Source organism: Coffea arabica, chromosome 11c, assembly GCF_036785885.1.
Source record: "Coffea arabica cultivar ET-39 chromosome 11c, Coffea Arabica ET-39 HiFi, whole genome shotgun sequence".
NCBI lineage: Eukaryota > Viridiplantae > Streptophyta > Magnoliopsida > Gentianales > Rubiaceae > Coffea > Coffea arabica.
The window spans coordinates 18,854,557-18,867,505 of record NC_092330.1 but is presented as its reverse complement, the minus strand read 5'-3'; the positions used below and the strand labels follow the sequence as shown (position 1 = coordinate 18,867,505).

Sequence of the window (12,949 nt, the reverse complement as noted above, 5' to 3'; positions counted from 1 at the left end):
GGTTGTGTGATCATTGTAGCTCACACTCCTTCACAGACCAGGTGAGGAGACTAGTGTTTGCTATTATAGTGTACCAATTGTGGAGAACAACAAACCAAGTTAATTGTCAGCAAGGTTTGGTATCTGATGTTGGCATAATTTCTGTTGTGCTTGATTCCGCGAAGGATGTAGTTGCAAGTTTGAGATGCATGCCTTTAACAAAGCAAAATTGGGACTTGGCTATAGAGCTAGGGCTAGGTCACATGTGTTTCAATAGATGAGTATTCCAGCTAACTGATGATTAAGTTGTAAATATTTGTGTAATAGTAATAGTGCTAGCTACAGATGCAGTTGGGATGAGTACATTCCTTTGTATACACTTTCATTGCTGACCAATTGGTTAACCATGATTGATGACTATAGCAATTTGCTCATAGGAACAAAAATGGTGCTGTTGATATTTTTGGATAGTCTGGAGCAGAAACTTCACAGGAAAAGAACACTCAAAAGTTGTAGGCAGGAACTTTGGTTAACCATGATTGATGAAGATAGCAATTTGCTCATAGGAACAGAAATGGTGTGTAAGTCCCACAGACAACCAAGAGGGGGGGTGAATTGGTTGATTAAAATCTTAACCTAGCTGTGGCCATTTCCAACTCCAACCAAGCCACATTGCATCAGTCCCAGTTGCAGCTTCAACAGGAACCAAAACTGTACGTGAGAGCCGAGGGGAAGGAAGAAACTTCAGATTTCTTGTGCGTAGGCTTAGCTTATAACTGAGGTAATTTCTGGGCTAATTAAGTGAATTACTAGTAGATGAAGCTATATCAGAGCTTGCATGTGTTGCTTGTGCAGTCGGTTGATGAAATCAAGTCACTAGAAAAATTCTGTTTTGGTTAAATGGTTCTGCCGAGAAGCTGAGATGGAAATGCAGCTCTTGATTTATTTACCTGTGACAATCTGAGCGTAATTATGTGTTTATCTAATCCAAAAACAAGAAGATTAAGCCATCTAGGAACATGCATGTTGATTTTAGGCATCCGGATGAGTGTTTTAGGAAAAGAAATTCTTTTATGCGCAAGTTATGGAAACAGCCGAGAATTTGACTTGATAATGCAGATTTAATCTGGTTTAATTAGTGTAAGCCGAGCTTATTGTGGTGATTAGATAGTTAATAACAAGTTAATTAGGCTCTGTATGTAGTTAATTAATTAGTTTAAACCAGAAAAATAAAATCAAAATGCAACCTGCCACATGCATGTTCATCTGAGCCAAGCTGGAATAATTTTTAGAAATGTTGATGTTGATGGCTGTTATTCGAACTCGATTCGGTACTGGAAATGTTAATCCGTTAACTAAGTGTTTACAGGTCAAATTTGAGTAAGTAATACTATGTTTTAGCCAAGAAAATATTGGATTTATGAACAATGAAGTGCTGGAAAATATTGATAGCCGAAAGGTTTGTTTTTGGTAATTTTATTGTGGTAGTAAAAGGTTGAGTTGGAATTCCAGTTTGGTTGTGAAGTTATTCTTTGAAGCATAATGATTGGAAATGCCTGGAATAAATTGTTTTAAAGCTTTATAAGATATATGGATGTGAAACTCTTGATGTCTTGGGAGATTGAATTGGAAATAGTGAAGTGTAGCGGTGGATATAAGCTGGAAAATTTTCCAGCCTTAGCCAAGTTTGATAAGGAATTATTTTTTTAGATGAAGGTTACTTGGTTGATAACCACTTGTGACTTAGTCGATGGAATTCCTCGATTCTAAATACCTGTGAGTAAATTTAAATATTTGAAATGTTAGCTTTATTGCCATAAAAACGAATTGTGGGATGCTAAGGGCTAATGTTTGATGAAGCCCTTGGCCATTTGAATGATTTTATACAAGGGTCAAAGTTCATGAAATTTAATTGCTGAAATTGCTTGGAGACCTTACATCCATTTTGATTTAATTGAGATGTGATTTTGATTTGCTGGAAAAATTTGAGTTATAACATGATTTCGAAATAGGATCGAACTTGTGAATTTCGTTTCGATCCTGCAAATTCGCGAATGTTTAAGCAAACCATCTAGATATTTTGCGCTTAGCATTAATAGATAAAACTTAGTATCGTACGTTTAAGCTAGAAATTCCTGTGTAGGGGTTTGCTAAACTTTGCCAACTCGATATTTCTTCCTTTAAGCTTAAACTAGCCTTATTACTTTTAGAAAATGATTTCACTAGTTTCTAAAACCCTAGACTTTGTTTTACTTCCTTTCTTTTATCTAAGAATTGTTCTTGGCTAATTGACAATAGGAAAAGTTCCAAAATACGAGTTTTAATAACTTGAATTAATATGTAGAAACTTGCTTGGCAAGAAACTTTATTTTAGGTAAAATAGTTCTAGTGACAATTTTTGCAAGAACCGTAACTCTAAAGAAATTTTTCAAAGTATCTTTCCAGCTTTGATATTAAGTAGTTTGTCGACTTATTTCAAAGAAAATAATACCAGTTACCCTTTCATTAAGAAAAGTATCTCAAGGAAAACTATAAGAAACTTTTTTTTCTATTTCTGTCAAGTTTCAACCTAAGTAGATTTTTGAAATTTCATTCAAAAGGTAAACTAGTAATATATTGGATGATCTCCTATTCGTATGAGCCTAAAAACTGAATAGAAACTTATAGTTTCAAAATTTGGTATTTTAGGATATTACGAGGACGCGGAATTCGATTCCCAACTTGACGTCTGAATTTCACTCTTGGTGAGTGTCCCTGCTTGTTCTATTCCTACGTGATTAAAGTGCTTTCTTGAATTAAAATATGATATTTGCAAAAATTGGTTTTGATCCATCGAAGTGAGCGGTGTGTACTTTATCACACTAGCCGTTCGAGTGGTGGCTTGCGTGAATCATTTTTTTTTCTCATGAATCCAACTACAGTAACGTCGTTGGGTGAATCCCTCGACGCATGAATCTAACTGCAATAACGTCGTTGGGTGAATCCCTCGACCAATTTTCTAAGGGTATGTCTCGAGCATACTGCTTACTTAGTCGGTGTTCGGGCCCGGGACAGGGGTAAGAGCGGTGACGGGTTAGGATTAAAATGAGTGGATCTACATGGACTATAAGTAGTGAGAGTTGATGGAGGGTCAACTACGATGAATGGTGATCAAGCGAGGAAAATGGCTCCTGAGAGCCCCTGTATCCTACCTTGTGCTGTTATACGCTTTCCTAACTGTTCAATTTGGTTAAGCTATTACTCGCTGTTTGATTTACGTGACTGCATGTTTTGGGGCACCACTGAGCTTTAGCTCACCCCACGTTTATTTGTTTTCCTTAACAGGCTCTGGAAACTGAAAGCTTTGGGACTTATCCATGTTTCGTTTTGGGATGTGTTTGAATACTATGACTACTTGTGTGGATTGAAATGTGTTTAATCTGGTTAATGTGCTTTTTATTTTTTGAATGCCACTTGAAGCTAGAAAATGTGTAAACCCTAATTCGAGCATTTGGCTTGTAAGTTTGTATTAGTGATGTATCTAATTATCTATCCGGTTTCGTACGACTTTATACCTTGGTATGTAGCACGTGAGATGTTTAAGAGCCGTCGTTTTGCTATCTTAAAATGTTATTATCTATGAAGTTCATGTGGTTTTAGTCATCAGCCTATTTGGGAGTATTGTTTTGTAATAGGTTAGGTTATTTTTCGAAAGGATTTGGGTTAGAATGCTTGCGTGAGTCCTGGCGAGAGTTGGGCAGACGGCCGGCCAACCCTTTGGTTTGCCTTAGGGGGAAGTGGGGTCGTCACAGGTGGTATCAGAGCCTAGGTTAGAAGAGCTATTCAAATGATATATTAGATGTGTTAGAAACCCTAATCCTCTCTAGGAATAAGAATTGAGACCCTTAGATATACCTTAAGTGATACTCGATCCAGTTAGCTATTTAAGTTCTAACCTTTAAGTTTTGATTATTTTGCAGGTATGGAGAATGGTAATGGACATGCTAACGGAAGTAGCGCGGCTAATGGACATGCAGAGCCGCTTAGATACATATCTTATAGGCCTCGAGGTGGAGGAGACCATGTGAGATATAGCCCTGCTGATTGGTTTCCACGTTTCCAGTGTAGGGCCATGTACGCGTATCCCAATGCTTTGGTGTTATCCCTAGATGATGAGCGCCGCCATTTGTGGGACGCCAACCATATTCTGACCCAGGAAGTGGAGGAACTGAGTATCATGGTGGATACCCAATTCGATCGGATAGCTGATCTGGAGAGTAGGCTAGCGGCTGAGCACGCTAAGTTGGAGGCCGCTCGTTTGGAGATAGAGCGACAGAAGTCTAGGGCGACTCGACTAGCCGAGAGGATGCGTGATAGGAGTGCCGGCATCAGGGCTGATGCCGCGATGATAATGGACGAGGCCACTAGCTTTATTCAGAGTGGTGAGCAGACAGGTGCAGAAGAGGATCCAGAGGAGGACTCGGAGGAGGATCCGGAGGAGGATGTTGCTCCGAATAGCCCTGCTCAGGGATAGGTTAGGACTGACCTGTTTACACTAGATATGGAGGGTTAGGCAAGGGACACTAACTAGGTCATCAAATTTTGTCTAGGTGGATGACTTACTTTCGAGGCACTCTATCCCTAATTTTTGTTTAAGGGATTATCTGTATGTAATTTTATTAAACCATGTGCCTTACTTTTGGAAATGTCCTAAACCCTTATTTGAATGACTTTCACGTGGAACATATACTAAGTGTTTTATTTTCTTTTCCCTCCATTTTCATGTTGACTTTTAATCACCAAAAAGAATAGTAATAATCATAAATAAATAATACTTTCGCCTAATTGACTTATCCTTCCATAATAGGCATATTTAGATTATGGATCGCCAAGTGATAGGAAGGAGCCGTGGGAGACCCACTAGACAACACCCGGAAGTGGGTGGTGAGAGGGAACCCGAGGTCAATCAAGACCAAAGGCAAGAGGGCGTGGCCGGAGATCGAGTGGCCACCGCAATTAACCGTATCACTGACGTCCTAGAGCGCTTGACTGAACACCAAGCCGCTGGACCAGTGCATCACCCAGGAGGCCCAGCTGATTTCGATGATCTGGCACTGGAGAGGTTTTTGAAGTTTGGACCTCCTAAGTTTTACGGAGGACCCGAACCGGAGGTAGCTGAAGGATGGTGGGAGAGAATCTCCGACATCTTCGCAGCCTTAAACTATACGGAAGAGCGACAGGTGACTTTTGCCACATTCCAGTTTGAGGGAACTGCCCGTTCCTGGTGGAACCTGGTGAGGGCTACTTGGGACACGAACCATACTCCCAGGACTTGGGCGAACTTCACAAGGGAGTTCAATGCCAAATTCCTTCCACCTCTCATTCAAGAGAAGAGAGAGGACGACTTCATAAAATGTAAGCAAGAGGCGATGAGTGTCGCCGAATATGAAGTTCAGTTCACAAAGCTATCCCGTTATGCTCCTGAACTGATAGCCACGGAGCAGAGACGTGTCAGAAGGTTTGTGCAGGGACTGAATGTGGAAATACAGGAAGGTTTAGCTGCCGTGAGGATAGACACTTTTGCAGATGCCGTCGAGAGAGCCCATAGAGTTGAAGTAGCTAGAGCTCAAGTGAAATCTTTTCAGGCCAAGAAAAGACTTGCTCCTAGCAGTAGCCGGGAGCTGACGTATGGAAATGCTCCACCGGCCAAAGTGAGCCGAGGGACAGGTGGAGTGACTAGTCCTGGAGCACCCCGAGGTGCTCTAGCAAGAGGAACCGGGGCAAGGAATGCAGAGGGAGGAAATAATGGAGCTAGAGGGAGACGATTGGAAGAGGACAACCTAGGAATAACTCGCAGGGAGGTCGAGCAATAATTCCTCAGGTGACCTGTACTTATTGCAAGAAACCTGGTCATACTATGGATGGCTGCTGGAAGAAGCAAGAAATGTGCCTGAGATGCGGAAGTAGCGAGCACCAAATTTCAGGATGTTCAAAAATGCAGGAAGGAACTAATCCGAACGCTAGACCAAACACTTCTGGAGGGAGCCGGCCGACAGTTCCTGCCAGAGTGTATGCTATACATGACCAACTTGTGCCCGATTCCTCGGAAGTCGTGAAAGGTACCCTCCCCATTTTCCATCGATTAGCTAAAGTGTTAATTGACCCTGGTGCAACTCATTCATTCGTAAATCCATCTTTTATGTCTGGAATAGATGTGAAACCGGTTAGATTACCTTTTGATCTTGAAGTTAGGACACCAATGAGGGATAAGAAGATAATCACTAGCTTAGCCTATAAGGATTGTGAATTCTGGGTTGGAGAGTGTAAAATGCTAGTGGATCTAATCAGTCTGGACATAAACGATTATGCTATTATAATAGGAATGGATTTTCTAGCTCATCATCATGCTAAACTTGATTGCCGAGTGAAAATGGTCGAATTCTGTATACCTGGAGAAGCAACCCTGAGGTTAGATGTTAAAGGTAGGTTAGCATCATCTGCTATGATCTCAAGATTACGGGCGAGGAAAATGTTATCTAAAGGAGCTCAAGGTTTCATAGCCTTTTTGATTAACACCCCCAGTGATCAGGTAAAATTGGAGGATGTGCCAGTGGTACGAGAATTTCCAGATGTTTTTCCCGAAGAGCTAAAAGCTCTACCGCCGGAAAGAGAAGTGGAATTTAAGATTGACTTGGTGCCTGGAACGGCTCCAATTTCTAAGACTCCGTATCGAATGGCTCCTGCTGAGTTAAAAGAGTTGAAAATCCAATTGCAAGACCTGTTAGAGAAAGGTTTTGTGAAGGAGAGTGATTCATCATGGGGAGCACCCGTTCTATTTGTCAAGAAAAAAGACGGAAGTTTGAGGCTATGTATCGATTACCGAGGGTTAAATGAGGTTACAATTAGGAATAAATACCCTCTACCGCTGATTGATAGCTTGTTTGACCAACTACAAGGGTCAGTAGTTTTCTCTAAGCTGGACTTGAGGCAAGGGTACTATCAGTTAAAGATCAAGAAGGAGGATATACCCAAGACTGCTTTTAGTACAAGATATGGACATTTCAAGTTCGCAGTCATGCCTTTTGGATTAACTAATGCACCAGCTGCATTCATGGACCTAATGCAGAGAGTCTTTAAGAAATACCTGGACCAGTTTGTAGTGGTTTTTATAGATGATATCTTGATATACTCCAAGACTCAAGAGGAACACGTTAAGCACTTGGAGATAGTGTTGCAGATATTAAGAGAGCATAAGTTGTATGCAAAATTCAGCAAGTGCGAGTTTTGGTTGGAGGAGATTTCATTTCTAGGGCACAAGGTTTCCAAAGATGGAATTGCCGTGGATCCGGCAAAAATTGAGGCCGTTATGAATTGGAAGCAACCAGAAACACCCACTGAAATTAGAAGTTTCTTGGGGTTAGCAAGTTATTATAGGCGATTTATTAAGGATTTTTCAAAAATCGCGGGACCTATGACCGAGTTAACCAAGAAAGGGAACAAGTTTATTTGGACTCCAAAATGCGAGTCAAGTTTTCAGGAGTTAAAGAACCGTTTGACATCCGCTCCTGTTTTGGTATTACCTGATGGAGGAGAAGGTTATGCCGTATACTCTGATGCTTCCAGAGAAGGTCTAGGATGTGTTTTAATGCAAACGGGTAAAGTGGTTGCCTATGCTTCTAGGAGATTGAAGCCTCACGAACAAAATTACCCAACACATGACCTAGAGTTAGCTGCAGTGATTTTCGCCTTAAAGAAATGGAGACATTATTTGTATGGCGTGACTTTTGAAGTTTACACGGACCATAAGAGCCTCAAGTATTTGTTCTCCCAAAAGGAACTGAATTTGAGACAAAGGCGATGGGTAGGATTTTTGGAAGATTATGACTGTTTGATTAACTACCACCCAGGAAAAGCCAATGTGGTAGCAGACGCTCTAAGCAGAAAGGCCGAAATAGCAGGGTTAATGATTAAAGAACGGGACATGTTAGAAGAAGTGAGTAGTTGGAACCCTCGCTTGGAGAAACTGAAGGTATTATTTGGGAACTTATCGTTGAAATCACCGTTACTGGAGCGTATTAAGGAGGTCCAGAAAACGGACCCTACAATTCAGAAGAATTTGGAGAAAGTGCAAAAAGGGGAAACCCTAGATTTCAAGTTAGGGCCTGAAGGAGTATTGAGGTTCCGAGATTGAATTGTGATACCGGCAGATGAAGAGATAAGGAAAGAAATATTAGAAGAATCACATCGATCGAAGTATACCATATATCCAGGAATGATCAAGATGTATCACGATGTGAAGGGATTATACTGGTGGGAAGGTTTGAAAAAGGATGTGGCAGAGTATGTGCAGAAATGTTTGACTTGCCAACAAGTAAAAGCTGAGCATCAGAAGCCCTCTGGTTTATTGCAACCGTTAGAAATCCCTGAATGGAAATGGGAACACATAACAATGGATTTCGTAACGGGACTGCATAAAAGTCAAAAAGGATCTGATGTAATTTGGGTAATAGTCGATTGACTCACTAAGTCTGCACATTTCCTACCTGTAAGCTTGAGTTTTTCATTGGAGAAATTGGTCAAGTTGTACACAGAAGAGATCCTAAGGTTACATAGTATTCCAGTGAGTATCGTGTCTGATCGAGATCCAAGGTTTATCTCGTGTTTTTGGCAGAAATTTCAAGAGTCTTTGGGGACCAAGTTGAAGTTTAGTACTGCGTACCATCCCTGTAACGCCTCGAAAGAATAAGAGTGAGAATCCGGAAATTTTCTAATTTTTTAGGGTTTATTTTTTTAAATCGCCCGCCTTTTCTACATTTTCTTGATTAGAAAAATTCTCCAGATAAAGTTTATGAGCAAAGATAGTTTTAAAATGATTTTTCTAGTATCGGTTAGTTTTTGAGAAATTAAAAGCGTATTTTGGACGTGGGACCCGCTAGTGCGGTAAATGCATTATATTTTTGACAACTTGTTGGAATTTTGTATTAAATGATATTATTTTACAAGGTGTTAAGATATTTGTATTGGAGAGATAAAAAGATAAGTTTTAAACCTAAGGGTAACAAGTGTCACCTTCCTATTCAACCTTGACTTTGACCATTATTTCTTACCTTTACTAATACTCAATTTTGACCCAAAAAGCACCCAAATTTCTGCAAGCTTGGCCGAACCTCTTGGAGCAAAAATACAAGAAGAAAGCCTTCAACTCCAACTCCATTTCTTGCTCAATCTTGTGAATCAACCGTTAAACTTTCAAATTCCTCCACAAAAGTCACTTGTTTAGGAAGATTGAAGGTAGTGGTGGAGTGATTAGAGAAGGCAAAGGACTAAGCCATCAACTTTCTTGATATTTCAAGGTTCATGTCTAGCAATCCTTTCTTTGTTCTTGATTATGCTAAATTAGTGACTTGTGATGGCTAAAGAGATGGTTTGATGGATTATATCTTGAGTTGTGGTTGACTTGATGAAGTTTTATAATTTTTGGGGATTTTTCTGTTTTAATATGAACATGGTCATGTGGTTATATATGATTATTGGAAATGATGTTTAAGGACTCTATGAGGTGGAAAAAGTGGTCAATTGCAATCAATTTCTATTTTGGAAGAAATTTCAGAAAATTAGGTTTTGTGAAGGAACATTCTGCCCGAATTTTTAGCTCCTAGTTAGAGGCTGAATTGGCCTTGGCTTAAAACATAAAAGTTGTAGGGAATGACATTTTAGAGGTGCCTACAAAATTTCAGGTCAATCGGAGTAGTGTAGAATGAGAAAATTCGAAATTACTATTGCTGTTCTGGTTTTCCCCGAATGTAAGAATTGCGCCTGTAATTGGTTGTTTTGGCTGGAATTGCTTCCGAATTGGTTGTTGAGGCCTTCTGATGAAATTTATCCCTGTTTCTTAGCTTTCAGCTGGTTTTGGAATTTCTAGATTTGGACTTGGGGAGCCTGAGTTATGAGGTTTCCGCTAGAATGCGTTGTGGTGAATCTATTTTTCCGGTTCTGGTGTAGTTTCTTGCATTTTGACCTGGTTACACTCGAAACTGGGTTGAGTGACCTTCTGGAATATTGTAGCCCTGTCTCTTAGCTTCGAAACGGTGGGTCTTGAACCTTCATCCAACAATCGTAGCGCCTTTGGTACCATTACCGTAAAATGACGTCAAAACTGTTTTTCTGGTTTTGAGCTTAACTTTCATTTCCGGACTTTTCCCTAGCTTGACTTGTACTAGTACTACTTGGAGCTTGCTGAATGGCTATTGGATGAACTTGTTGTTGTATGTGTGTACCTTTGGGACTGGCTGAGGAAATAATGAAGCCATGATGGCTGGGAAAGTAAGCAAATTTAGGGGAAGTGCTGTCCGAAGTTTTAAAGGGTTTGATTGCTTTGAGTTTGTAATCTAAGACTTGGATTTGAGTAAGGCAATGTTATATGATGGATGATTTCTGAGCCATGGAGGTGAGTGACCCCAAACTATTGTTAAAGCTTCTTATGAAATGTTCCTTGGATTATTTACTCGACTGCATCTCATGCGTGCTTGCATGTGAATTCATGATATGATTTTGGCTTCAATGAGTACTTGGGGAGCCTTGTGCTGAACACCAACGCCTCCTCCGTTTGTTTATGTTCATGTTCATCTGGAGCTCAAAAAGGGGCTCCCTCTCAATGTTAATGTTAATGTTAAATGATCTATTTGAGCGTTGGGTGTTCAAGTGCAATGATTTCACCGGCTCATGAGAGCAATAAACGTACATTTGATCTCTGAATCATGACATCATCGAAATGATCGAAATGCATTATTGTCAAATATATTTGATTTCTGATTTTACTGGTTACTCGCTGAACTTCTAACTCACCCCAAAACTATTTTATTCCCCTCCACAGGGCTCGTGGCGAAGGAAGGCTTGATGTGATTTTATTGTTGTGGAATTCCTCTTGTATAAGAATTGGGATCATGGATCAGAGTGGCGCAGTGGAAGCGTGGACGCTTCACTTTTGATATGTAAATGTGAGAACATTTGATGTAATATTTGAGATTTATATTGTAATCTGTTTGAGGACTGTAGTGAGCGACTGAGTCCCGGCGAGAGTTGGGCAGACGGCCCGCCGAACCCTGGGGTATGCCCTAGGGGGAGGTGGGGCTGTCACAATCCCCAAACCGACGGGCAGTCGGAAAGGACAATTCAAACTCTGGAGGATCTACTGAGGTCGTGCATACTGGATTTTGGAGGTAATTGGAGTCAATATATGACCTTACTGGAATTCGCATATAATAACAGCTATCAGGTTTCGATTCAAATGGCACCTTATGAAGCTTTGTATGGAAGAAGGTGTCGATCTCCGATTCATTGGGATGAATTTGGAGAAAAGAAAATTGTAGATCCTACAACTATACCTTGGATAGAAGAAGCCCAGGAGAAAGTGAAACTAATTAGAGAAAGGCTTCAAGTTGCTCAGAGTAGACAAAAGAGCTACGCCGACACAAGGAGGAAAGATTTGGAATTTGAAGTAGGAGACAAGGTTTTTCTAAGAATTAAACCCTTGAAGGGCGGAGTAGTGTCTAAGAAAGGTAAGAAGCTAAAGCCAAGGTATATCGGACCTTTCGAAATTTTGAAGAGAGTTGGGAATGTAGCATATCAGTTGAAATCGCCTGCAAGCATGGCTAAGATTCACGATGTATTTCACGTTTCCATGCTTAGGAAATATTATTCTGATCCAAGTCACGTGTTGCCACTGGAAGGAATTGAGGTGGATGAGACGTTAACGTATGAAGAAGGACCAGTCAAGATTTTGGAAAAGGAAGTAAAGGAGCTGAGAAATAAGAAAATTACTCTGGTGAAGATTCTATGGAAAAATCATGGATTAGAGGAAGCAACTTGAGAATTAGAAGAAGAAATGCACAAAAAGTACCCCTGTTTATTTCTTTAGAAAGAGTGAATTTTGAGGACAAAATTCATTGTAAGGAGGGGAGAATGTGAGAACCCTGAAAATGTATATATACAAATATCATTTTATATTTCATTTGAGATTCTTAACCTGCAATAAAGTATAGTCTTATCCTTCTTTGTTTTCACAATGAGTGCGTAAGAATAAATTTTATGTGCAAACTGACACACTTGTATCAAATTATTATTTCCTTTGACTTTATTATACTAAATCAATAAATTTGAGTTAGATTAACTCTATTTCTTGAGAATAAATAGTTGGAAATCCTGATAACTAATTTAATCGTTAAATAATGTTAGGATTTACTAGGAACCTTAATACAAGATTGTAATCGATAAATTTTTGATAAAAATGGTTTAAGTATACTAGATATACGTAGGACATAAAAATTTCGATAATCGAAATCCTTGTGAGCTTAGTACACTCTTAGGAGTTTAAATCATTCTTAGGGATAATTCGTGAGATTATGCTCGAATCAAGGGCTTAACTAGTCATTGAAGGAAAAGTGAAAAGTCCAAAATACCTTTCACAATTCCACAAAATCACCATACAACCACAACAATTCCATGCAAAGCCAAACACTCCCTCGGACAGCATGATCATCCACCACCCTAACCGGCCAACCCGCATCTTCACCACTTCAACACACAACCTCTGCCTACACTCAACCCTTCTCAAAACCGCGGCACCATCTCCCTCCCTCCTCATTCTTATATCGCAAACCACCGCACTCCACTTTCATCGTGAGTGAGCTGCATCCGAGAGCAAGGGAGGAGGGAACGCAAGCTGCAATTTTTTTTTCTGTTCTGTCCGCGAGCTGAGGGAAGAGACCAGGAGACCATCGCACTTTTCCTTCTTCTAGCTGTGGCCATTTCCAACTCCAACCAAGCCACATTGCATCAGTCCAGTTGCAGCTTCAACAGGAACCAAAACTGTACGTGAGAGCCGAGGGGAAGGAAGAAATTTCAGATTTCTTGTGCGTAGACTTAGCTTGTAACTGAGGTAATTTCTGGGTTAATTAAGTGAATTACTAGTAGATGAAGCTATATCAGAGCT

General features: G+C 40.2%; 1 protein-coding gene across 1 annotated transcript; it reads left to right on the top strand.

Moving 5' to 3' along the window:
- The first annotated feature begins 5,875 nt into the window (after positions 1–5,875).
- LOC140016490 (uncharacterized) lies at positions 5,876–8,149 on the top strand. The gene is made up of 3 exons (XM_072070021.1): positions 5,876–7,001; positions 7,131–7,586; positions 7,866–8,149. The coding sequence occupies exons 1-3, from the start codon at positions 5,876–5,878 to the stop codon at positions 8,147–8,149; spliced, it is 1,866 nt and encodes a 621-aa protein (XP_071926122.1).
- Positions 8,150–12,949: the final 4,800 nt, after the last annotated feature.